The sequence below is a fragment of the Oreochromis aureus genome, linkage group 22 (genome assembly GCF_013358895.1).
Source record: "Oreochromis aureus strain Israel breed Guangdong linkage group 22, ZZ_aureus, whole genome shotgun sequence".
NCBI lineage: Eukaryota > Metazoa > Chordata > Actinopteri > Cichliformes > Cichlidae > Oreochromis > Oreochromis aureus.
In genome coordinates this window covers 12,871,456-12,899,197 of record NC_052962.1, presented here as the reverse complement: position 1 = coordinate 12,899,197, position 27,742 = coordinate 12,871,456, and the positions used below count along the sequence as shown (strand labels likewise).

The window sequence follows — 27,742 nt, the reverse complement described above, 5'->3', positions numbered from 1 at the left end:
GGTGCTGTAACACAGTCAGTTCTTCTTTTACTCTTATGCTGTTTTGTGGATCACAAGGTTTAAAACTACTTATAAACACACACACACAAAGTAACGCCACCAGAGTGCCTATTTCGGGTCACTTTTGCCGGTCCAAGCCCGGGTGAAGGAGCAAGGTTGGAATTGTGACATTAAAAAAAACAATAATTGCTAAAAGAAATTTAATTTGTAGTTCTAAATAAACTCTAAATGCACTTAGGACGTTTTTTACTCACTTTATGTCTCTTCCGCGATGTTATTTCTCTCTCCAACAACAATTACATTAGCGTGACCAATTATGCAAATTAGGTGATGACGTGATTTAGCGACTTCTAGCGACTTTTAGGACAGCCAATAGCGATTTTCCTTACTGAGGAGTTGGCAACACTGAGGAGGATGTTACTCTCAATGTTGTTGGTGCATTTCAGGAGGACCCTGCTAATAAAGTTACACAATCACACAGTGAAATCGCGTTTATTATTATATTTACAAAATACCACCGTTTTTTTCTTTGTCTGTATCATTTTATTTTGTTGTATTTATCCGCGACACCTTAAAGGCCGGTCCGTGAAAATATTTTCTGACATTAAACTGGTCCGTGGTGCAAAAAAGGTTGGAGACCGCTGCTGTACAGCACAGAATGAGTTTAGTTTGTCGAATTTATATAAATCTTCGATCGCTAGCAGTGTAACTCTGAAGTGCTGTACTGTATGTTTGTAAGTTTTTTCCCTGACAAACACAACAATGCCGACGAAACGTTTTGCACGGTTTCATTTTATAATGGACTTGTGTTTCTACGAAGGTTTGAACTTTAAGAGTGTTTAAACAAAAGAAAAAAGTGTGAAAATGTTCGTGGCTGTCTGAGGAAAGTGTATAAAGCATATAGTGAGGGGTTTTACAGTCTTAAAACAGCTACAATAATTGTAAAAAATAAAGTTTGCTACTTCGCAGATTTCACCTACCGCGGGTTATTTTTAGAACGTAACTCCTGCGATAAACGAGGGACCACTGTATTATTAATAGTAGAGTCTGGGGCATCTAATTGATTAACATCAACATTGATTATTGTGCACTATTATTTTTGTTCAAGGAGAGTAAAACATATAAAACTCTCTCTCAGCTTGTCCGTTGCCAAAAATGGCCACCTTTTGTGTATGTTCACAAAATGCTGTAAAATGTATATTTATTAAAACATTTATCTATTTTTACCGACTTTAAACCGACACTTTAAATTAGCACCAGTCCTTTTCAGCAAAACCAAAATTTTTATCTACATTCTTTTTTTACACTTAACATAAATCTTCGTATTTTTTTTCACATGAGCATCGGGGACAAGGCTGTCTTGCAATTGTTGAGGTCACTAGTGTGCGCCCTATTTCTTCCAGGATCACTCTTCATTTGTAGGTTTTAGTGGACTCCTACTACTGTGAAGTGGTTTTCATGGGACAAAAGCATTGTATTCCAAGATCTGGGAGATTGTAGAGATGAGCAGCAATGCCCTTCTTACCATCTTTCCAGAAATATAAGTGATCTGGAAGCTGTTAGGCTTACTTACAGCAGTAGCACTTTTTGCACCTGCATAAACTCCAGGACACGTTTACTAACAGTGTTTGTTGCTGTGTGTGCTGCAGCTGCAGCTTTGAATTTTTTTTGAGATTTAATATTTTGGCTATAGTGTCTTGTTATGAAATGTACAAGAGTAAAAGTGTTAGCATGTGTGTCAAAGCTAAGTTTGACTGGGAAACTCAAAGCCCAATAGTCTGTATCAACAGAAATTCACTGCAGCCTGTGTAATATTTGATGCGTCATAATTTATTCCAGTCTATCTTGCAAATACATATTTGCGTTGCAATGTCATGCACAAACACACACAACTATTAGATCAAACCTGTGTCATTCTTTTGGTCCACTGCAGTGTAGTAGTCAAACAAGAGGAAGAAGTGAAGTGGCCACAAATGGCCAGGATAGAGATCAGAGGGTTAATGCATAAAATGTATAAAAATATTATTGATTACAGGGTAATACATTAATGTTAATATCAACAATAAGTTTTTTACTCTGAAGTTACAAGTATAAACAATGCTGTTACATTTACACTTAAATTTTTACTATTAGTATGGACATGGAAACAAGTGAACAACATTTTATAATAAGCTTAACTGGAATTCTGTACACTGAAAAACAAACAACACATAAAAAACACAAACAAACAGCCAGGGCCTTCATCTGTCCATTAAATGTCAAACATCAAATTGACCCGTAGTCCCTGCTTGTCAGCACATGCTTTTAAAAAGAGCTCCATGTCCCCTGCAAACTGAAAAACAAAGAGGAAGAAGTCCCTCTACACAAAAACACAGCAGATGACAGGTCAGGCAAACATCTATTGATCTGTTTGAATGCCTCCTAATCATGTGAGCCTTGAAGTTTTTTTTGTAAGAAGACTAAGACCACAGTGAGGGCGTTTCATTTTCATGGACTTTCCACAAGCCACAGTTTCATTCAGCACAGAGGGTAGAACACATGAATGTTCTACTGAAGATTCAGAAAATGGTTTATATGCTGGAGACAAGACATCAAGAGGGAGATGTGGCTCCACGGAGAGTGCAGCGGGAGAGAGGCGGGGCTCCACGGAGAGTGCTGCCGGAGGAATACGGGTCTCCTCGGAGAGTGCTGCCGGAGGGAGACAGGGCTCCTCGGAGAGTGCTGCCGGAGGGAGACGGGGCTCCTTGGAGAGTTCAGCGGGGAGCAGTCCTGATAATGGTGGCTGACTTGGCATTGAAGAATGCTGACAAGACAATAAATGCCTTGCCATATCCCCACGCTGTATGATTGTAATCTCACAGACAGGGCAGTGAAAGTGTCCTGTTGTCCTACAAGGAAGCCTGCACCGGCATATCATTTTATCTGTAAGAGATAAAAAAACCAAAAAAAACAAAAACCAGATGTGATTTAAATGTAGTTGTATAGAATGCAATCAATATATCTAACAATCAGATTGTACATGTTAACAAAAACATCCAAGCCATTCAATAATGAAAGCAAAATGGTATGGATCACAAAAGTTATGAAATGTGGTGAAAAGTAAATAATAATAATAATATATTTAATAAAAACACTATTTTTGTTGCAGATGAATGCACTGAACTGTACAATGTGAACAGCAACTTTTAAGTCAACAAAGATACTGCAGAAGCGCTGAAAAAAGTGCATATTCATAACTATAAAGTATATTTAATACAAACATACCTTTGAAAGGCAAAGCATTTTTTATATGCACATTTAGATGCTCCTCAATCTTTGCCCTGACAGTAGGGCTGAAAGTGGGGCACAGAGGGCAGTGAAAGAGTCCCCTGCAACACGTGTTGCATTCCTGCAATTCTGGCTTTAAGCCTGAATGCCAGATTGATATGTGCATCTAAAACAGAGAAAAACAGATAAAACACCATATACACATTTAAGTTCAGGTTTTAGCAGAAGTAACAAGTTACAGTTAGCATGTAAGAGATTTGGGAAGAAAATTCTTGAGAAAAAAAACCATAATTTACAAGACACTTTAATTTGTGAAATATGATTCTATTGACATATAACAGTCAATTGAACAGAGGCTAACTAAAATCTGGGCGATAAAATGCAGTACAGAATAGAATAGCGAATAGGAGTATTGATAAATATATGAATCTCTTTTTAAAGAAGGTAGAAGAACACTTCTCCAACTCCAACCCCCGACGCATGTGGCAAGGACTCCAGACCATCACAGACTACAGGACCACCAAACCCTCCCCCGCATCCTCTGATGTCTCCTTCCTCAACGAGCTCAACAACTTTTACGCTCGTTTTGAGCGAGGGAACCCCACAACCACAACCAAAGCAGATGTGACGCCAGACCACCAACCTCTGACTCTCTCCCCCACCGATGTAGGAGTGGTGCTGAGCAGGATCAATGTCCACAAGGCTGCAGGTCCTGATGGCATCCCCGGTCGTGTTCTCAGAGCGTGTTCTGGGGAGCTTGCAGGAGTGCTGACATACATATTCAACCTGTCCTTGGCCCACGCTGTGGTACCGGCCTGCTTCAAATCCACCTCCATCGTCCCGATACCCAAAAACTCCAACCCATCTTGCCTCAATGACTACCGCCCAGTAGCACTCACCCCCATCATCACTAAGTGCTTAGAGCAGCTGGTCCTAGCACACTTCAAATCCTGTCTTCCCCCCACCCTGGACCCCCACCAATTCGCATACCGCCAGAACAGGAGCACAGAGGATGCAGTCTCCATCGCACTGCACTCTGTCCTCTCACACCTGGACAACAACAACACCTACGCCAGAATGCTGTTTATAGACTTCAGTTCAGCGTTCAATACAATCCACCCTCACAACTCATCAGGAAACTGACAGACCTGGGCATCAGTTCCCTCATCTGCAAATGGTTACTGGACTTCCTGACCAACCGCCCCCAACATGTCCGGCTGGATAACCACTGCTCATCTACCATCACAATGAACACCGTGTACCACAAGGCTGTGTGATGAGCCCTTTCCTCTACTCCCTCTTCACCCACGACTGCAGACCTGCTGATGGTTCCAACACCATCATTAAGTTTGCAGATGACACCACGGTGATTGGCCTCATCAGTGACAACGATGAGACCGCCTACAGGGAGGAGGTGGATCGTCTGGCTGAGTGGTGCGACACAAACAACCTGCTGCTTAACACCGAGAAGACCAAGGAGCTCATCGTGGACTACAGGAGGAATGCTGACCCACATCCACCCATCCACATTAAGGGGACGGCTGTGGAGCGTGTGAGCAGCTTCAAGTTCCTGGGAGTCCACATCTCCGAGGATCTCACCTGGACGACCAACTGCTCCAAGCTGGTCAAGAAGGCTCACCAGCGCCTCTTCTTCTTGAGGACTCTGAGGAAGAACCACCTTTCCTCAGACATCCTGGTGAACTTCTATCGCTGCACCATCGAGAGCATCCTGACCAACTGTATAACAGTCTGGTACGGGAACTGCTCTGCCTCAGACTGGAAGGCGCTGCAGAGGGTCGTGAAAACTGCCCAGCACATCGCCGGAGCACCACTTCCTGCCATAAAGGACATCTACAGGAAGCGGTGTCTGAAAAGGGCTGGGAAAATCATCAGAGACCCCAGTCACCCATCACATGGACTCTTCACCCTCCTGCCCTCTGGGGGGCGCTACAGGAGCCTCCGGACTAAGACCACCAGGTACCGGAACAGCTTCTTCCCCACAGCTGTCAGACTCCTGAACTCTGCCTCCTGACATCTGACAGCCTCTGTAGAAATTATCCACACCCTCACTTATCTTAACTGCACTACTGTATAGCTCTGTGTAAATAATCATTCTGTACATACAATAATTTTTAACCTTACAACTGTTTACAACTTGCATAGTTCCCATTTCTGTATAACTGTATATCTCATATTTCTGTAAAGTTATTTATTTCATATTCTGTATAGTTTTTCATATTTATATCCTGTTCATAGCCTGTACATAGCTTGTACTCACTACAGCCTGTACATACCTATAGTTATAGAATATTCACAACATACTTCATACCGTGTACATTATAACATACCACAATAGACCCATTTCTGTAATATACTTGCATATCTATATTATTGCTAATATATATTGTAATATATCTATATCACTAAAGCACTTCTGGATGGATGCAAACTGCATTTCGTTGCCCTGTACCTGTGCATGTGCAATGACAATAAAGTTGAATTCTATTCTATTCTATTCTAATTCAAAGAGAGAAGACAAGGAGACAAATCAAGTGTGTGCAAACTGAGAAATAGGAAAGGCGGTGAGACTGTGGTGCTGCAAGCTACTGAGTCAAAACAGTTTCACATTCATTTTAGTGCTTTGTTGGTTACTATGTTATACTCTTGTATGTAATTGTTTCCTGTTTGTTTCCTTTCTGATAATGTTATCAACTGTTATCAAACATAAAGATGTTTAAATTCTGACACAAAAAGGCAGAAAAAACTTCAACTGTGCAAGACACATAACAGCAAAACATGCAAGGTTTCTTGAGGGCAGGACTATGACATTAACCACCTATGTTAACATTTCTTTGTGTGGGAATCTCCAGACATAACACCAGTCTGTCTTTCTACAGTTGGAGTCCTTTGTATCTTTCAACAGGATTATATAATGATAAGAATACCGCATCACTGCCCTCTGCTGATGGATTCCCTTCATTCATCGGGCACTGCTCCTGTTATTATCTGCGAATGCATTTCAGTTTGTGTCTTGCTTGTTCTTTGCATTTGGAAAAGTCAGTGTCTGAAAGTAAAGAGGAATAAACTAAATTCTACAGTTTGCTATTTAAACATTCATACACGTTGTTTTTCAGTATGAACCCTAAATCAGCCTGTACACATGGGAGGCCAGCTTCATTTATGGAATGTGGCAACAACCAAAGCTAGACACAATAATCAAAGTATATGATATCTTCTCCTGGACTTGGTATTTGATAAATTTTCACTTTGGTAAATACCAACATAAAATTATCTAAACTCTAGTTGTAGGGCAGGTTATTGACTGTGCCAGAGATCAGCTGTGCAAATAGATCCGATTGCAAAATTGCCCTTTGGCTCAAAGGACAGTTTTCTATTTGCACAGCCTTTTTGTTAAATGTAGTCGTGTTTGATGAGTTTCATTTACTCTGCTGTTAAACGTTAAAGATGATAACACATTTGATCTTCGTTGGTCTACTCTCCCTCCTCAGCTCTTCTTTAAGTCAAGGTACGATGCACTATGCAATATCTTGTTATGACAGGGCTAAACGTATGCAGCTACCAGTTCATGTATCTACCATTATGCTTATTTTTTAGCACTTTTGTGTGGTTAAATGTTTGTGATATATGAAAAACTTCTTTGGACATGTAAATGTTTCCTTAAATATTTCCCTTTTCTGTTCTTCAGCATGTAATCCAAATATTCTAGAGAACATGGATTTCCCGGGAAATGACATAACATTTCTCTACTCCCCTGATGTTAACCACTGTCAGCTCCTGTGCACCCAGCACCCCTCTTGCCTCTTCTTTACCTTTATTCGTGCTGATTGGACCCATGATGACAGGTATGACTGGCACAAATGAGTTGCAATATATACACATACTTATCCAGGTCCATCTTGCAGGGGCAGGTTGTAAGGTGCAGCAGTCTAAGCAACACCACCAAAGCGTTCCCAAACAAGGGATGAGTTCCTTCCAAATGTCCTTTCTCTGCACCCTATCTCTAAAGTTGAGATGAACTAATTTCTGCTTCTCGTATCTGTGATCTACTCCTGATCCTGGGTGAGAGTGAGAAGGTAGATTGACCAGTATATCAAAATCACGTTTGTGCTTGTTTCTCTTTCACCACAAAATCCAACAGAGTGTGCTCTCCACTTCCATGGCATATACTTTTTTGAGTGAGGAGTTTGATCCCCTTGAAGTTTGAACACACCATCACTCCAGCCTGCCAATCCAGAGGCACTCTCCCCAACTTCCACGAGATGTTACAGAGCTGTGCCACACTGTATACCAGTATACCCACCCATGATCGCTGCCTCTCACTGATGGCAACTTAAGATTTAACAGAGTTCAGCCAAAAGTCTAAAGAACCAAAACCAGCTATAGGAAGCACTGTATGTCAAGTAATTTCGGGATCTGATCTGTTATGTTGGTTGTACCATGGCTCCTTCTACTTGTTGGTCTCTGCAGGCACTTCTACTGCTACCTAAAGTCCACTCCCTCTGGAGAGCCCAGTGCCCAGACTCCAGTACAGGGTGCCACTTCTGGTTTCTCTCTAAAATCCTGCAGCCCAGACCCACGTAGGCTTACAACCATTAATAAACCATTTTAAAAATTAAGCAATTCATGAAGTATGTTCACCTCCAGTTTAACTTTCTTTATGCATGTTTCTATTGTTTGAAACAGAACCTTGCCTGTCTGAGGTGTACCAAAACATGGACTTTATCGGGGGAGACTACAGGTCCTTGTTCACAGGTGACCACAAGGAGTGCCAGCGAGTGTGCACTCAGGACCCTGCGTGTCAGTTCTTCACTTTTGTAAAAGAGAATTTCTCAAATAGTAAAGTCAGGTAAATTTGAGTTAGGATAGTGTATTGATTTTAAACACGTTTCCATATTTATTTATTTTTTAACCACAAAAGATTAGTTTTTAACAAAAAGATTTGTCCTACACCTCTGCATTTCCCAAAGTTCAGCTTATTGCAGTCTTGTGTCACATCTTGTTTTTTAAACTCCATGTCCATGTTTGTCCATGATACTTCACACTCTAACATCAAAGGAGAATATGATTTCTTGTTCTGTTTAAGGTATAAGTGTCACCTTAAATTCAGTTGGCCTGTACCAAGGACTCCTGTTATTGAAAGAAAAGCTGGTGTAACATCTGGATTCTCCCACAAAACATACCAAACTCAGCACTCTGACAAAGGTACATAGACCTAGTTGTAGCTTTCGGCCCACTTCCTATTTGTTGCCTGTGTGTTTTCCTAATGTAAGCAAGTAAAATGTATTTATATAGCCCTTTTTAAGACTAGAATCTATTACAAAGTGCTTCACATGGGAATATAAAAGCATATCAAACAAAACAAATGTCTTTCCTCTTTTATATTCAGCATGCCAGAGAAAGCTTTTTCCAAACACTGACATCCCAGGAAGTGACATCGAGTTGCTGCCTGCTGCCTCTCCTGAACACTGTCAGACTCTGTGCTCAACTCATCCGCGCTGCACCTACTTCACTTATAACAGGTAGTTGTCTGTGTTTCAGACAATGTCTCATCTGAGAGTGAAACAAATATCTTATGTGTTTTTCTTTTTCTTGCATGTCTAACAGGCAGTGTAATAAAACTGTACTTAAGTGCAGAATTATAGCTTTACAGCTCTACATTATATGCAAACATTTAGACCCTCTTACATTTTGATTTTAACCCTTTTTGATTTTACTTGTTTGTTTTTTAGGAATACCTTTGTTTGTTACCTGAAGGAAAACACACATGAAATAGTCACCAGGGCAGATATAGGCACTTCAGGGCTACCACACCGTTCCTGTCAGCTTGATGACAGTGAGTAGCGCAAATCAACCTGTAATGCTCCGCATGAACGTGTTTGTGAGCGAACAGTTACTGAACAGCATACAGTGTTGTGAAAAGTATTTGCCCCCTTCCTGATTTCTTATTTTTCTGAATATTTCACAGTCTTTCATGTTTTAGATCATAAAACAAATTTAAAAAGTAGATAAATAAATGTGGGTGAATACTGAATTATAACACTGTTACATAAATGTTCAATTTATTGGAACCTGGAACCTTGGGCCCACTGTAAGAAACACTCAATCAGGCAGTTCCTGGAGGATGAAGTAATTGATTCCCCCACCTCTAGGACAATATGGTTCGGTCCATCCCACATTGTCAGATTGCACTGGCCCAGATCCCGGAGGAGATCCCCCAGGACACCATCGACTGTCTCATAAGTACAATTAGACGTGCATGCCCTGATGTGGTTAGGCCGCTTCAGAACAGGCTTAGGCATGCACGTCTAGGGGCCAAACAAACTACTAAGGAGGATTTTGAGTTCATACAAGTTTGGATCTGACATCACTGAAATCTGATTTGTTTTGAAAGTGTTTCTTTAGCTTCATTTTTGAGCAGTGTAGATTTACAGATATCAATTTGTCATAACCCAGGGAGAAAAAGTAGAAAGAAAACTTTTAATGTAAAAATTAGTATTTCAGACATGATGACAAACCAAATTTATGTCATTTTCCTCTAATACAACATGTGGATGTGAGACAATCATTTTTGGGGGCTTTGTTCTGTAAAGGTAATATTGTTAAAGACACTGTAATTATGCACAGGAATATTTTATGTGTCCATCCCTTCAGCATAGTGATATGTGTTTCTGCTAACAGACTGGGCTAGAGTGGCTCATGAAGGAGTACATTTCAACGGTTCTGACATTCGCTATGAGCTGATGGATGATGCAGACACATGCCAGAAGACATGCACTGACGACCCTCACTGCCTGTTCTACACCTACATTGATGAAACCTTCTTTGATCGCAGTTATCGGTGAAGTATTACGAATACTTCTGTGCACACTTTGAACTAGTAATTCACGTCGCACCCAGAAACCACGTCACTTTCATTAATCTGTTTTTCACGCTTTTTGTAATCTGATGACAACTATATCTTCAGTCTCTAATTTAAACTGTTGGATTTTGTACTGTAGGCGTCGCTGCTTCCTGAAGCGTGTCATCACCATCCCTGCTCCTCCCAAAGTCATCAAAGTCACCAATGTTGTGTCGGGTTTCTCCCTTAAAAACTGCCCATAGAGGGATCTACTTGTAACATATGTGAAATTAAGTTTGAAGACTTCACAGCTCTCAGAGGGACTTTTGTGGAGCCTAAATAAATCATTTCAAACATGAGCTGTCTGTCTGACAGGCCTTTGCAGTCTAAGAATGAACTCTTGGGTTTTATGTTTTGTTTGGGTTTTCTCTAAGGATTGCACGTTCTGTGTTAAGGACGAATTTGCTGGAATCTCTGCTCCTGGGAGGATTATGGTTTTGCATTAACACACATGCAGATGCTCCAGCCCCAACAAGCTCCCAAAACTTCTGCCCGGGTAATTAGTTGCCACACAGGACACAATAAAAGGGGTTCTTGCAGCAGTTTAATTGCATACAGAGAACATTCACAAAGAAGAAAAAAAGCAAAAACATACAATGGAAAATATGTACAGGATATATGAAAGTGGCTCTGGCTACAAAAGAAACAAGAAAACAAAGGAGAAAAAAAGGAGCAAATTATTGCCAAGCCCAAACCACCAAATCATAATGGAATATCTCTACACGTGTGAGGACATGGCAGTCTCTACCCACATGATCTCTAACACCAACAGCTACATAAACATATACACCAGCCTCTTTAAAATATTGCCTGAAAATTGCAGAGCAAGCCCAACTCCAGCTTTAAATAAACATGACACAAATAATATTCTTTATAATTATTATTAATAAACTTTTATTACTTTTACTTTTATTATTATTTACTTTTATTCTGTACAGTTGTGTACTGTATTTATTCTTATTTTATTTTATTCTAATTTTTGCTTCATAACTTTTGCACTGTCCACTTCCTGCTGTGACAAAACAAATTTCCCACATGTGGGACTAATAAAGGTTATCTTATCTTATCTTATCTTATCTTCTTGTATGTAGCTTTTTATATGTAGTTTGAGCCTATCTTTGATCATCTCCTTAGATAAGGATAAATGCAAATTAACATACCAGGTAATCCTTCACCAGCTTCTCTGGATCTTCATTCAGGTACACGCAAACACCTTTGAGGATGCATTCTCTTCTGACTTCAACAGCAGCAGTCTTAATACACAGAGGAAAAATACATAAATTACACAAATATACTCTCTCTCACTCTCCACACATACATATATACATATACATATATATACATATATACACACACACACACACACACACATATACATATATACACACATATATACATACATATATACATATACACATATATACACAGATTTATACACACACACACATACACACATATATATGGAAATCCATTTCAACAACCTAGCAGTGGGGTTAAAGAACGTTTTGTGAGAAATTTAGAGGCTATTGTTTTGCAATCTTTACCCCTTTGGAATAGTCTTTACGCATTTTAGACAAATCTGTCATTGTAATATTATTTATTACTTTGTCTATGAATTTAATCATGCCATACCATCCCCAATTCAAGAAAGTTTGGATGATGTGTAAATGTACATACAATCAGAATGCAATGATTTCCTAGTCTCAAAACTACATGTCACTTACAAATGAACATATTAAATTTTTAATCTGGGAAAATTTGAAAATTTTTAAGAAAAATATTAGCTCATCTTGAATTTGATGAACTGGCCTGCCAGCTCTCCAGACCTCTGACCACCCCATAACATTTGGCACGTGATAAAATGAAAAAAAAAAAATGACAAAAGAGGACCCCAGGCTGAGAGTTTTTATCGGTTTTTAGCTTTCCCTGTGTGTTATGAATAAATTATCTTTTTTTTGGTACTGGTACTGGTTTTATTTATTTGTGACACCTTAAGGGCTGGTCCGTGAATATATTGTCAGACATAAACCGGTCCGTGAAGCAAAAATGGGTTGGTGACCGCTGCTGTACATGCTGTCCTCATATCAAATTTGTATGTAGTTTAAGCCTATGTTTGCATTCTTTTTCTGCTGTATTTACTCTCAAACTCGCTGTTGAACCCATTTCCTAGTATAGGCCTCTGTAGAGCAGCTAGAATTGTGTATCAGACAAGAATGAGATGACATTCTTCTCCCAAAAGTTGAGCAACAGAGGCCTATACTATGAAGCGAGTTCAACATACCCAGGGTATCTTTCCCTTATCTGGATTAACACTGGTGATCAGGATGTGCACTCACACGAAGTTGGTTATTAACTCATTAACTTAACTTAGGATTTCCCCGGCTCGTTTCCATAAAAAGGGTGGTGTTAGCAATATCTAACCAATCTAAAGGAGCGTTTCACGGGTCATATGACTCTTCTTCCATGAAATAATCCCTATAAGTGTACTCTAGGGACGTTATCAGATAGGGATTAACAATCTATAAAGAAGACTAAAATATAACAGTAAAAAACACCCATGCTGTTTAGGGACTAGTGATGAATGGTGCAGCAAATGTTGAATCTGATGTTTTAATCAACAGAGCAGTAAAATAAACATTGTAGTTCCAGTAAATTATTTGCTTAAAGTGCTGTTGTTTATTTGTAAGGTGATATCAGCACATTAGAGTCTGAAAATTTAAACTGGACTCACTTAAACACTAAAGCTTACCATCCCGCAGCCTGATAAAGGAGACATGGAAATCACATTAGCTTGTCTCCATATCAAAGTGAAATCAATGTCACTGAACAGATATTTTAGGTGAATTACAAATTTAACTGATTAGTTTTCAGCTGCAGTTCAAGCAGAATAAAAATTAGCAGATTAGAATCAAGTACAAAAACATTTACAAATGTTTCTAACTCACCAAATTTCTATGTTTATTTGTAAGTAAAAGATGGTTTTGAAATGCAAATCACTGCATTCTGGTTTTAGTTACTAGGGGTGCAACGGATCACGGTTGATCCGAAATCCGAACCGATCCCTCTCCACGGTTCGGTGCGCACGTGATCCGAAGATTCGAAAAAGAAAAAAAGTATGCGTATGGTGCGCGGTGGGTCTGTCAAGCGGTAGTTATGGTCAGCGCTAGCGGTCCAAGTAGCGGAGCAGAGGAGTTTGCGGCATTTAAGCAGCCCTTTGCTGCTCAGTCCGACCGGGCTAAAGCTAAAAGCTAATGGGGTGTTTAGCTGCAGACGGAGGCCGTCGTCTGTTGTGCAACAAGGTTTAAACTGTGATGAACGTGCTTGAGCCACGCTATGATATCTCGCTATGCGCGTCCACTTCAGTGACAAGATCGCCCCAAGCATGTATGAGCAGGAGAAGTTTAAAGTTATGGCTGAACTGTCCCAGGCATCTTCTGTTGCTCTAACTACAAATGGGTGGAGCTCCAGGGCAACGGAAAGCCACGTGACCGTGACCCCTCGTTATATCACAGCGGAGTGGTAGCTACAAAGCCCTGCACTGTCCTATAGATTACATTAGATTAGATGAAACTTTATTTATCCTCGGTGGGTTCAAACTGAAATTCAGTTTCCAGTAGCACAGCACCGACAGAAGTTGCAGAATGTGAGCAGAAATATACCATATATACACATTTATAAATACAGAGAATACAAAAGGGATAAATAGAATAAATAGGAATAAGAATACAAGGGAACGCCACATTTTAAGTATTGTAAGTCTATTACACCGCTGGATATTAACAAAAACTATTGCACAGTGAAAAGGCACTACAGCTACTTGTTCCCCCTCCTCTGTCCCCTGCTTCCCTCAGCGAGGAGTTAAACAGTTTGTGGGACAAAGGACTTTTTAAGTCTGCTGGTCCTTGACTTTGGGAGAAGCAACCTGTCACTGAACAGACTCCTCTGGTTGTTTATGGCCGTGTGCAGAGGATGCAGAGGCTGCCCAGCATGGTCCATAATGTCCATATTGCACCTTAATTTGTTTTTATGTAAGTGCGTGGAATGAGTCTTCAGTTGAATGTTTTTTAATAGGCAAAAAATACTTAAATAAATAAATGGCGAGTAGAATTTTTGTCTTTTTTTTTCTATTTTTGCTGATCCGAAAATTTATCCGATCCGTGACTTAAAAACTGTGATCCGATCCGAACCGTGAAATTTTTGATCCGTTGCACCCCTATTAGTTACACTTTACACAATATCCAAACTTTCTTCAATTGGGCTTGTATAAATATATCTTGTCATACCTGGGTTGCAGGTGCCATGATGGTATTAATTTTTCGCCCTTGTATTCCACCCTTCTTGGCATATATCTTCATAAGGTTTGCCGAATAACTATCCAGCTGGGAGAAGAACTTGGACTGCAAATGGATTGTTGTAATCCTCTTGAATTCTGCACTCACCTGCAAAAGGCAGAATAATAATCCAACAGACAAAACTCAGTTTGACTAATAATAAGAATACATTTATAACTGAGATTTACACAGCACCTTTCAAAAAAACCCCAGGATACTTAACAAAGGAAAATACAACCACAAATAATTAACAGAGGATTGTGTTGTCATTATTCAGTCCACTTAAAAGTGAGTCAAGTCTGTTCAATACATGTCAATGCACAATCCATTAATTTCTTGTATATTAGGTTCCTGCATTCATATTTGTAGCTAAGCTAACACAGGCTGCTTTAGCTGACCTTCAGTAAATCCCATGTGGTCACAAGTTACTTTTATATAATAATCCAATGGAAGCAAAATATTGCTGTTTTGTTAAACCCATTCAATTACCTCACACACATGGAAGAGAGCTGGCCACCTCATTTTGAAATCAGCGATCATCGGTGCTTCACGTACCACCTCTTGCCTTCTGAGAGCTAAGGTCTTCTCCATCATTGCAGCCACCCTATGGTCATTGTTGTTTTTCTTAACTTCTGACAGGAGGTCCACTCTGATTTCTTCTAGTGTCTCTGCAGTTTCACCAGCTGGATAAGTGGGGCAGTAATTCACTTCAGCTTTTTTTGGCTTCTTCACGCTATACGCAGGAGTACATTTGCCATCAGGTTTATGTTTTAAGGAATTCACAGTAACTTCAGGGCATCCAAGCCGTCTAAGCTTAGTTCGGTAGTTAGCAAGTTTATACTTCAAGCTTGTTTTCCATCCGCCATATCCAGTGACTGAACCAGGCTCTTTCAAACATGGATGGGTTGTTACAAGAGCTTCTGCGACCTCATCAAACTCCCTGTCAGAGAGGTAGACCTTGTACTGAACAATTGTTTCAGCTAAACCATCAAGAATGGCAGACTTAATTTTATGATCAGGATTCAACAAAGCTCCAGTTTCTTTGAAAGTAGCATTGGCCCTGTCCAGCTGTAGTTGAGTATCATAAGAGAACCGGGAATGGGGAAGACATCGGGCATGCAGTGGCTCTTGAGGACGTAGATTCAGGAGAAGACAATATGTCTGTATCAAATGAGTTCCCAGGAGATGAAAGGGATGAGGAGTCATCTAGAGTGCGGAAGTGGCAGCAGATGAGTAAAGAGGGAGCAGTGGCTCACCAGGCTCGACAGGTGCAACTGAGCTAAAGATGACCTTGATGGTACTTTTGTCCTGGATGTCCGACATTGACTCCAAGTTGGTGAATTCATTCCCAAATTCTGCATCCATGAACTGAAGCCTGAAGTCCCCATTAACTCCACACTGTCCCTTTATCTGCTGAACTAGCTCACTGACAGACTCTGGCATCTCATTTGGAAGGATCAATCTCCGGGAATCCTTTTCGGAGAAAATGATTCTGAGTTTCACCATTGCAGCCATTTCACAACAGCCTAAAAGAGGAAATTAAGACAACGTTAACCGTTTCAACAAGGGTAAATCTGATTTCAACAAAGCAATTCGATAAAGGTGTGGCAGGCTATGTCCATTAAAATTGATGTAAATAAAATAATGCCACATTAATTTTCAATACATTTTAGATTTATTAGACTGCCTGTCATAAAAATGAGTTAATTCCTGTAATTTGGACTCTTTCCTTTTCAGTGAGTTCAACATTTTACCATGTTGAACAGGAATGAAGAATTTCAAAATGAATTATTCACATTTTTATAATCAAATTTAAACTGGAATTCTCTCAGGAGTAAAATTAATAAAGCATAACATTCTCTTCAGGAATTAAAATAAATAATTGTAACTTGGCATCTTAATAAGAATTTGCTTTACCATTTATTTCTAGTTCTGCAAGATAATATATTGAAAATTAAATGCATAACAACATTAATTGTACTTTAGCAATAAAAATATTTAGATTATAGAGCTTGTCCACATTGCAAGTCTCTAAGTTTATTAAGTAGACAAATATTTTATTTCAAAAAAATTAAAAAAACAGAAAAAAATATCTGTTCATGTTTGGTCTTTCCTCCTCAGTGTACTAAAAACATATATCAATTGTTAAGGAAACTACTGTGCAATAGTTGCAACTTACAAACTTTTCAACAACCCATATATAAAATACATAAAATGTGTATTTATCACAACAGTTTCTGTGGTAGAGCCCAACTAGCTTATTTGCAGAGGTTAAGTTATAAACAATATCTACATTTGAAGTAGCTATGTCTTTCATATTAGGCTTTTATACTTGTGCTAGCTTGACATTGTGCTATATTGTTGTACTAACGTGCTAGCTAGCACAAATGGCATAAACAGACAGATTTAAAAAAAAAAAAAAAAAAAAAAAACAAATGTGAATAAATATCACTGAAAAGAATAGACAAACTAATGATATCTTTACGCAAAAAGTATTTTCATCTGGATGGATGAAGACAGATTCACTCTTACCTTTCCAAGATGACCGCGAAGCAAACCATGCGCTTTCCTGTCTCCTGTGGTTAAAATCACGTGTGATCTTGTGATATCGCGAGTCTTTAAGGCAGCTAACCACTCTTGTTAGATTTTATCATGTCATATCAACAAGAATAAATTTAAGAGGTGCTATATTGGTAAATTTCATGCAGATCATATATGATTTAATTACGTTCACCTTGGAAACATAAATTAATTTTGTTTTATATCACATGTTAGAGACTTGTAAATGCAATAACCACCCAATTTCACTTTTTTGAGTGTTGAGTTAATGTTTCTAAAATAAAAGGGTGTTCTACTGAATCGAAAGCTTTATAAAAGTCCAAGAAAAGAAAACTGTCATCACTAATTAGATCATTGTAGTCCAGTAAGTCTAAAACCAATCTGATATTATTAAGAATGTTCCTGTCCTTCAAAACCCTGATTGTGTCTCACTAATTATACTTGAAACCCTTTGTTTAAGCCTTGTTGCAATTGAGCTAGAAAAATTTTATAATCTGTATTTAATAAAGTTATGGGCCTTAAGTTATCCAATTGTCGTTTATCTTTGGTTGGTTTAGGAATTAATGTAATTAATCCTTGTTTCATGCTAGACATCAATTCTCCCTTTTCAATACTGGCCAGTATAGCTTTGAATAAAATTTCCTTAAGTCTTCCCAAAAAATTGGAAGAAATTAACTGTAAGCCCATCTGGACCAGGGATTTATTAAGCGCCATTTTCTTAACAGATGCATCTAACTCTTCAATTCTAAAGTCAGATTCACAAAATTCCTTAAATGATTCATCAATTTTAGGGATCAGATTATCTATTTGATCAAAAAAGGCATCACAATCTGCTTGGGAGAACTGTGAGGAGTATAAATTGGATTAGAATGTATAAGTTTCATTCTCCAAAATTTTAGGGTCGTCACATTCAATGCCATCAATTAACAGGGAAGATATAAAATTTCTTTTCTGTCTGCTCTTTTCTAAATTAAAAAATATGAGGAATTTCTTTCCCCTCCTCAATCCACTTGGCGCTGTGAACGCACAAAAAGCTCCTTCTGCTTTATTTAGGTAGAGCTGATCTAATTTAGTTTGCAACTCCATAAGTTTACTCCTTTCTTGGCTATTTAGATCATCTTTACTACAGTAATAAGTAATTTCTTGGAATAATTTACATTCATATTCTCTTTGCTTTCGACTTATGTTTTTACTGAATTGAATACTAAATTCTCTAATTTTGAATTTAATGAATTCCCATTTACTGATATATCCTAGAATTAAACGGTCAGCCATAATATCTTTTATAATTTTTTGGACTATGTTGCAGTAATCTTCATTTTGTAAAAGTTTGGCATTGAACTTCCAATAAGTTCTTTTATTTGATTGTCTAATTTCCGAGTGTGGAATAAGGAATATTTTACTGCTACTTATACTTATTATCAGCATTATGATTGCATTAATTAACTTTGCATTAAGTCATGATCATTGCATTAAACCATATAATAATCACTTCATTGAAGCAGTTATTGAAGCTGCTGACATTACATTAAAGTCTGTATTACAGGTGTTATCATAATTACATAATATTCTTTACACATTGCAATTTGGTGCTTATTAATGAGTTGTGGCTCAGTCAATTAATTAAAAGGTTGAAAGCTCCGTTGGGCGTGAATGTCCCGGCGAAACATGGAGTAAGTGGCTTGGAGCTATGGAAGGTTCAATGCATGCACGCCTACAAAACACATATAATACATTTAATCAAGAAACAGGCTTGAGTGAAGGCCGGAACATATTCAGCTTCTTGTTGCATTTGAGTTTACCCAGTTACAGGTGACAGAAGAAGTGGCCAGATGACTGCCATCCCCAAGGACCATCTGGAGGATGCAGCGAGTGGCCTTATATGGAAATTGTGATAGAAAACAGGAACTTCTATGTCTATTTTAGTTTATTAAAATGAATATTTACTGTAACTGACATATCATAATGTTTGTAAACGCATGAAGGGGCGTTAACCAACCCTGACGTTATAAAAGCAATCTGAAGTGTATTTTTGGGCGGAGTTTGGCAGTTCGTACCTCCCCGCATGTGTATTCAATAAACTCTTCCGTTTGATTGCATCCTTCTGGGCCTTTGGTATTTTGTTTTGGATCTCAGTATTTCGAATCGGGACACGATTCTAAGCATAGTTCAATAAATCAATGATCAGAAAGTGGTGCATTTGACATCACAACTTTTACAGTGTGGTTAAGAATGTTGTCACTTCCTAGCCAATAGTCTATTCTAGATTTACAAGCTCCATTTGGTTTAAACCAGGAGAAGCTTTTAATTCCTGGATTTCTTACTCTCCAAATATCTGTCAAATTGTTGTTTATCAAAAATTCTATAATTAGACCACAAAAACATAACCTATCTGTCCTTGAGGGCCATCTATCAGTCCATTCATCAGGAGTCATATTCCAGTCACCACCCATTAAAATATATTCCGTAGGGTATCGATCTTTAAGTTCAAAAATATTTAAAGTTATATCTTCTAACACATTTTTATTTTGACTTTCATTATTATATCCATAAACGTTGACTAAAATGAAAAACAAACTTTCAACTCTCATTACAGCAATCAACCAATGACCATTCAAGGCAAATCTGAAGGCTAGACCGTCCCATTTCACAGCCTCGCACTTCCGGCCTTCTCGGTCTTCGGAGGACCCGGCCCATGTAGACCGCGAAGGCCGGGTCCTCCGAAGGATGCAGCCGACGTTTTGGGACACAGCTAACGTGTACGTTACACGTTCTCCATGCTTCTCCAGTTGGTTTGCGGTTGCTATGGAAAATGTCCACAGCAACGGTGTCATTGGGGGCGGAAACTGGTAAGTGTCATCCACAATAAACGATGATGGACAGTTGTGTACACCAATTAATGTTCGGTCTTGGTACATCTGACGAATGAAAACGTACAAAAAATGTAGCCGTAGTTAGATAGAGAGTGCGAGTTATCAAGTACCCGAACCTCTATGACAGGGGTCTCAAACTCAATTTAGCTGGGGGCCGCTGGAGGCAGAGTCTGGGTCAGGCTGGGCCGCATTAGGTTTTCCACAAGAAAGGCATGATTAAAAAATTCCAATCTTCTCAAATCTCTTTATTTTTATTTTTTTTAACACAAAATAAGATGAAAACTAAATAAACAAATTAAGAATTAATAAGAAAATAAATCAATCTGTAATACATAAATAAAATAATAATAAGATATTTTTAGTCAGTGAACTTATGTGTTTTTTTCAGTCTTCTATATCTGCTGTATTTAGATTCAAATGTCTGTATTAACAGTTCTATAACCTTCTTCTGAACATGAATGGAACACTGTAGAAAATGAACTGTTCTTCTGAACATGGCTTCTCTTGCCTACTCCTTGCTGCTAGAGACCTGGCAGCGTTTCCTCTCGCATAGCCGAGCCAGATTTGGCCTGAGGGAGGAAGCAGTTGAGACCCTCAGTATGTCTTGAAGATGATCATCCGTAAGTCTGGACCTGTACTTGGACTTATTGAAGTTCAAAGTGGAGAAGAGCTTTTCGCACAAGTATGTGCTACCAAAAGGCACATGGTCCGCTTGAACATTCGGGAAAGCCGAGGGAAACTAGGGCTCAATTCTCTCAAAATTGTCCAAGCTTGTCTGCTTTTCCATTCACCTCCCTGAACTTCGCTTTGAGTTCAGAGTTGCACTGCAGCTCAATGAGCTCCATTTGAAGCACAGAAGGGGCATCTTGCACATCAAAGGAGAAGGGGTCCATAAAAAATTTGAAAGGTGGCTCTGTGTGTCTTGAAGTCAGCAAATCTGTGATCAAATTCCTCCTGTAGCCTCAAAATGACATCAACATACTTGTCACCACTGAATGGTGTGCCTGCATCCACAAGTGCCTTGCATGCTGGGAAATGGCAAAGGTTTGTCTGAGAGAGCTGGGCTTTCCATAGCTCAAGTTTTGTGGAGAATGCTCTCACGTTGTCATAGGCAGCACTGACAAGTTGCCCCTGGCCTTGTAACTTCTTGTTTAGTACATTAAGCTCATGTGTTATATCAACAAGAAAAGCTAGGTCCATGAGCCATTTGGGATCACTTAGCACAGGAAGACTAACTCCATCCTTCTCCATGAAGGCTTTCACTTCTGCTCTCAACTCAAAAAATGTCTTTAATACATTTCCCCTGCTGAGCCAAAGTACCTCAGTGAAGTAGAGCACATCCCCATATTCTGACTCCATTTCCTCTAAAAAAGCACGGAACCTTCGGTGCTTTAAGCCCCTGGATCTGATTTGGTTGATGCATTTCACAACAATAGACATCACATTGTCAAACTTCAGGCATTTGCTGCAAAGGACCTGCTGATGGATAATGCAGTGCAGAGCAATGGCCTCCTCCACGCCTTCCTCTTCCAGTTTTTTTTTAACAAGTGCCACCAGTCCATTTTTCCTCCCTGTCATTGATGGCGCTCCATCTGTTGTTATTCCAACAAACCTCTTCCATGGCAAACCAACATTCTCAATGACATCACACAGCTTGTGAAATATCTCCTGAGCGGTGGTCTGGCCATGCATTGGAATTACTGTGAGCAGCTCCTCCATCACTTCAAAACTGTCATCAACACCACGGACATACATTGCGAGCTGGGCAGTGTCGGTGATGTCTGTTGTCTCATCAAGAGCGACTGAGTATACACTGAAACATTTGGCTTTCTCACAAAGTTGGTCATAAATGTCATTTGACAGGTCAGAAATGCGATCTGCTACGGTGTTGGCAGAAAGGCTGATGTTGCTAAACTGACCTTTCTTTGCCGGACAGACTATATTTGCAGCCTGCAATATGCACTTTTTGACAAATTCACCTTCTGTGAATGGCTTTCCTGCTTTAGCAATCATCTCACTAACCACGTAGCTAGCTTCGACTGCTGCATTATTCTCTTTGGTTGCTTTCTTGAAGAAATCTTGCTGCCTCAGTAGATCTGTTTTAAGACTGGCAACCATTGAAGTTTCAATCAAGCATTTAGCCGACGGACGTCTCAACGCATAGAGAACGTCATTTCCCCTTCTTTTTCTTGCAACCGTAGCACGGCGATCGGCGGATAAAAAGCCGGTAGCAGTCTCCTTTGTTTTTACGCTCGATGTTCATGTCTTTCATGATGACACGAACACCGTGGCATTTGCAGATGGTAGAAAGTACAGGGATAGCGAGCGCAAAAAAGGCGACTGCTCACGGACTGTTAGCCGCCGGGCTGTTGTTACAGGAAAAAGAAGCGGAAATGACAACGTGACATATAACAAATGACATCACCTGTTTCTGATGTTAGTTGTTTTGACTGCTTTTACATTATATTGAAATATATGTAATGTTCATGTATGCTGCAATGCAAACGGAGTGATGCAAATAAAAAACATCGACCCACAAATTATGGTGCGACCCTATACTTAGTCCGGGTTACCGGGAACTGTTATTGCCGATGAACAGGTGTCGCTATGTGACTGCAGACTAAATTGGGCTGCATTGAGTTCATTACTTTTCTTTTACCCCGCCGCCTATGCATCACAGAGTTAACATACGGCCTCTCTCTGTGAAAAAATAACTAAAAATCCCACTGACGTGTGTATAAATCTATATACGTGTAATGTCCCGCTGTGCAGCAACTTAAAAAAAACCCCAACTTTTTTTGAAGTGTTGTGAACGCAGCGCGCTGGGGCGAATGTCCGCGTTTGCCCAATAGAAAGGAGGCAGCCAGCCAGGCACAGAAAAGAAAGAAACACTCCAGGGCAATGCTGCTGTAACTTTTACTCATTGAGAAATGTTTCCCTGCTTGCATCAAGCCCGGCTGATAGTCACCTGAGATCCATATCCCACCCCGATTGGTAGGTTAGTTCAGCTCCGCACACAACACTGTAAAGTGTCATACATTATCAAACTCGCGGGCCGCACTAATATTAAATTTTCATATTAAGGTGGGGGCCAAAAACTATCGTCCTGCGGGCCGCAATTGGCCCGCGGGCCACGAGTTTGAGACCCCTGCTCTATGAGAAAGGCAGCGAGAAAAGACTAATGGTAAGGCACACACAAACGTATAGGGCTACACAGTGAACCTGTTCTATTATATCAGCCAGAGTTTTGTACATTCACAAGGTAAATATTTTATGAAGCTCCCATCTTCTTCTAGCTTCTAAGTAACGGGAGCGCTAGCTGTTTTGCTACCAGCTGTGTTGTGTCTTGCATCTCAGCATGGTTGCCTTTTCTAAAACTGCTGTCACGGAACTCTCGATTAAAGCCTAATTACACCGAGCAATAGCATTAGCATGTTCTTGATGTCTTTGCAGATCCAGCATGTGGAGCCAGTCAATCCAATAACATGGACAAGTACGAAAAGGTGAAGAAAATTGGGGAAGGTTCATTCGGAAAGGCTATCCTGGTCAAATCCAAAGATGATGGACACCAATATGTCATCAAGGAGATTGGCATATCTGGAGTAAGCTTCTGTGCATATATTACACAAGCTTCGCATGTTGTTTTCAGCCTGCGCTTCATCTCGTTACCCTCTTCATTACTTTGACAGATGTCCAGCAAAGAGAGGCAGGAATCTCGAAAGGAAGTTGCTGTTCTTGCCAGCATGAGTCATCCAAACATCGTCCAGTATAAGGAATCTTTTGAAGGTACTAATGCCATCCAAAAAGGTCATCTGTTTATGTGAAGAAAATATTATCAAATGTGCACTGTGTGATAATTACATACTATAAGTTTTTTATTTTATTTGTATTTTTTTTTCCCAGAGGGTGGCTGTCTGTATATTGTGATGGACTACTGCGAGGGTGGAGACCTATTGAAAAAGATCAACTCTCAGAAAGGGGTACTGTTCTCAGAAGAGCAAGTAAGTCAGCAACTACTTGAGGCAGTCACTGTGCAAACAGTATACACATATTGGGTTAAACTGATCACAATAAGTATGGTTTACTGTAGTCTCCCTTTTTGAGATCCTAGATTGGTTTGTGCAGATCTGCCTAGCGCTCAAGCATGTACACGATCGAAAAATTCTCCACAGAGACATAAAATCACAGGTATTGTTTCATAAATCACAAGACCTCCCTTTAAGTGATAAGTTGTGTGTTTGCATGTATTGGTTTATTTACATGTGTTCTCATAATGCTTGTGTAGAACATCTTTTTGACAAAAGATGGAACAGTTCAGCTTGGAGACTTTGGAATTGCAAGGGTGCTGAACAGGTATGCACACTGTTGTCTAAATAGCCCTGCAGTTTTTCATTAAGCATAGATTTCAGACTAAAAGTTGAAGAACACTTTGCATTTCTGGTAATAAGACATTCTGTTTTACTACATTTAAAAAATATTGTAGTTTATTTTACTGAAGTTTGTCATCTGTACACTGCCCTTATTTTATCCAATTTTTAACTGTTGTTACACAGAAATATCTTTTGGTTAAATCAAATATGTCTGATCTTATATTGTATTACATGTTTTATGTATTTATACATTTTATTCTGAGGGTCTTAGGTGCATTTATTATTGATGTTGATTTTTCCCTTTTTTACAGCAGTTTTTGCTTTGATTTTATGTCATTGTTTGTATTTTTGCACATTACACACGTACAAACTCCAAAACATCTACAAATACCAAAGCATGTACTAACTCCAAAATACGTACAAACTGCAAAGTACGTGCTTTGGAATTTGTACGTGTTTTAGAGTCTGTACGTGCTTCAGAATTTGTATGTGCTTTGGAGTTTGTACGTGCTTTGGAATTTGTACGTGCTTTGGAATTTGTACGTGTTTTGGAGTTTGTACGTGCTTTGCAGTTTGTACGTGCTTCAGAATTTGTACGTGCTTCGGAATTTATACGTGCTTCGGAGTTTGTACATGATTTGGAGTTTGTACGTGCTTTGCAATTTGTACGTGCTTCAGAATTTGTACGTGCTTCGGAGTTTGTACGTGCTTTGCAATTTGTACGTGCTTCGGAATTTATACGTGCTTCGGAGTTTGTACGTGTTTTGGAGTTTGTACGTGCTTCAGAATTTGTACGTGCTTCGGAATTTATACGTGCTTCGGAGTTTGGATGTGTTTTTGAGTTTGTACGTGCTTTCTAGTTTGTACGTGCTTCTCCAAACTCCAAAGCACGTACAAACTCAAAAACACATCCAAACTGCAAAGTACGTGCTTTGGAATTTGTACGTGCTTTGCAGTTTGTACGTGCTTCATAATTTGTACATGCTTCGGAATTTGTACGCGTTTTGGAGTTTGTACGTGCTTTGCGGTTTGTATGTGCTTCAGAATTTGTACGTGCTTCAGAATTTGTACGTGCTTCGGGATTTATACGTGCTTAGGAGTTTGTACGTGCTTTGGAGTTTGTACGTGTTTTGGAGTTTGCATGTGCTTTGTCTCTAGGGGCCACTGTAGCAGATGTCCTTTTGTCATTAATTATGCCAGAATTTTAGTTTTCATTGTGAATACTTGTGTTTTATACTAGGAGAGACTGTAGAACTAAAAAGCATATACATATTTTTTATTTGCAGTAACTGACCATATTTACTACTAAGATATACTGTTTTATTAAGCAGCTTGAGCTTCTTAATTTTTTTTTTTTTTACCGTAGTTTTCACAATAATTCTAACAATGTTTTGACTTTTTGGTACAGTTAAAAGTACGGTATGTTTTTGGTGATTAATATACAGTTGTAGATTGTAAATTCAAATGATTATAGCAGAAAAGACTTATTCATACAGAATTATTACGTAAATTATAGGGTGATTAATTGTAAATAATGTTACAAATTTTTCTTGTTGTTTTCAAAGACAATGGGTCATATTACTGTACATTAATGTACTTTAAACATTTTAGCAGTGCAAAAATTAAAGCAATTTACCATTTTTCAATTTACAGTGATTCAACATAAATATTACAATTATCTACTTTTTTGGATTTAATGGTCATTTACCGTTGCCATTTCGCAGTTATTTACTGTAATTTTTATGTACATTTCTTACAGTGTAAGGACAGAGTTTGTAATTGCAGAGAAATAACCAATTTAATTTGGGCATTACATTTTCGAGCAGGAAGCTCAAAAACCCCCTTGGGGGCTTAAGAGGTTAAGTGATAAGTTGTGTGTTTGCATGTATTGGTTTATTTACATGTGTTCTCATAATGCTTGTGTAGAACATCTTTTTGACAAAAGATGGAACAGTTCAGCTTGGAGACTTTGGAATTGCAAGGGTGCTGAACAGGTATGCACACTGTTGTCTAAATAGCCCTGCAGTTTTTCATTAAGCATAGATTTCAGACTAAAAGTTGAAGAACACTTTGCATTTCTGGTAATAAGACATTCTGTTTTACTACAAGAGTTTCTGGTTTTTTTGCTAGTTCTTCAAATGTTCAATAAAAACATGTATGCTAATTCATAACGAAGAAAGCTTTGTAATGAAGACTGTCATTTCCAAAACACTGCCCCCCCCCCACGGTCCACAGCGCTGTATTAAACACGTAGACCTGTGACACAAAAATCACCAAACTCGGAGGACCACAGACTGTTTTCCTTCGTGGTGACGAAGGAAAACGCTGGGTTGGCATGTAAAAGGGCATTTATTCCCTTCAAAGCCCTGCAGTTCAAAAAAAGTGCCCCTCCGACAGCCAAACCCATCTGTTCTCTGATTGGATTGTTACATTTGTGATTGACATGACATTGACCAATCAGATGACAGGAAGAAAAATAGGGTCAAAATTCGTACTTGTGACTTGCAGGCTTTGTTTTGGCTAAGTCCACACACAAATCTTTTTTACACACACACAAATCTTTTTTACACATACAAATCTTTTTTACGCACGGACAAATTCTTTTTACACATACAAATCTTTTTTACACACACACACAAATCTTTTTTACACATACAAATCTTTTTTACACACACACAAATTCTTTTTACACATACAAATCCTGATTTACAAGTACAAAACTGATTTACAAGTACAAAACTGATTTACAAGTACAAAATATTTATGACCACATTTTGAGCCCATAAAAAACATCGACCCACAAATTACGGTGCGACCCTATACTTAGTCCGGGTTACCGGGGACTGTTATTGCCGATGAACAGGTGTCGCTATGTGACTGCAGACTAAATTGGGCTGCATTGAGTTCATTACTTTTCTTTTACCCCGCCGCCTATGCATCACAGAGTTAACATACGGCCTCTCTCTGTGAAAAAATAACTAAAAATTCCACTGACGTGTGTATAAATCTGTATACGTGTAATGTCCCGCTGTGCAGCAACTTAAAAAAAACCCCAACTTTTTTTGAAGTGTTGTGAACGCAGCGCGCTGGGGCGAATGTCCGCGTTTGCCCAATAGAAAGGAGGCAGCCAGCCAGGCACAGAAAAGAAAGAAACACTCCAGGGCAATGCTGCTGTAACTTTTACTCATTGAGAAATGTTTCCCTGCTTGCATCAAGCCCGGCTGATAGTCACCTGAGATCCATATCCCACCCGATTGGTAGGTTAGTTCAGCTCCGCACACAACACTGTAAAGTGTCATACATTATCAAACTCATGGGCCGCACTAATATTAAATTTTCATATTAAGGTGGGGGCCAAAAACTATCGTCCTGCGGGCATAATTGGCCCGCTGGGCATGAGTTTGAGACCCCTGCTCTATGAGA

The 27,742-nt window shown here is 39.2% G+C and overlaps 3 protein-coding genes across 4 annotated transcripts; 2 read left to right on the top strand and 1 right to left on the bottom strand.

Moving 5' to 3' along the window:
• Nucleotides 1-1,809: 1,809 nt before the first annotated feature.
• Nucleotides 1,810-15,606, bottom strand: LOC120435957. Of its 2 annotated transcripts, XM_039606197.1 has the most exons (5): nt 15,007-15,606; nt 14,470-14,625; nt 11,347-11,439; nt 3,265-3,433; nt 1,810-2,922 (listed from the first exon to the last, which is right to left on the bottom strand). In XM_039606197.1, exons 1-5 carry the CDS (start codon nt 15,109-15,111, stop codon nt 2,426-2,428), a joined length of 1,020 nt encoding a protein of 339 aa, XP_039462131.1. In that variant the 5' UTR covers nt 15,112-15,606; the 3' UTR covers nt 1,810-2,425. The 2 variants fall into 2 exon arrangements, with proteins under 2 accessions (XP_039462131.1, XP_039462132.1); XM_039606198.1 differs by lacking the exons at nt 1,810-2,922; nt 3,265-3,433 and adding an exon at nt 10,713-10,820.
• Nucleotides 6,664-10,485, top strand: LOC116309453 (coagulation factor XI-like). The gene is made up of 9 exons (XM_039606196.1): nt 6,664-6,793; nt 6,974-7,130; nt 7,756-7,865; nt 7,972-8,134; nt 8,372-8,490; nt 8,675-8,807; nt 9,018-9,121; nt 9,967-10,126; nt 10,287-10,485. Exons 1-9 carry the CDS (start codon nt 6,733-6,735, stop codon nt 10,387-10,389), a joined length of 1,110 nt encoding a protein of 369 aa, XP_039462130.1. The 5' UTR covers nt 6,664-6,732; the 3' UTR covers nt 10,390-10,485.
• Nucleotides 15,607-23,110: 7,504 nt separating the features above from the next.
• Nucleotides 23,111-26,258, top strand: LOC116320475 (serine/threonine-protein kinase Nek1-like). The gene is made up of 7 exons (XM_039605295.1): nt 23,111-23,133; nt 23,403-23,551; nt 23,639-23,735; nt 23,853-23,950; nt 24,054-24,137; nt 24,235-24,302; nt 26,246-26,258. The coding sequence occupies exons 2-7, from the start codon at nt 23,435-23,437 to the stop codon at nt 26,256-26,258; spliced, it is 477 nt and encodes a 158-aa protein (XP_039461229.1). The 5' UTR covers nt 23,111-23,133; nt 23,403-23,434.
• Nucleotides 26,259-27,742: the final 1,484 nt, after the last annotated feature.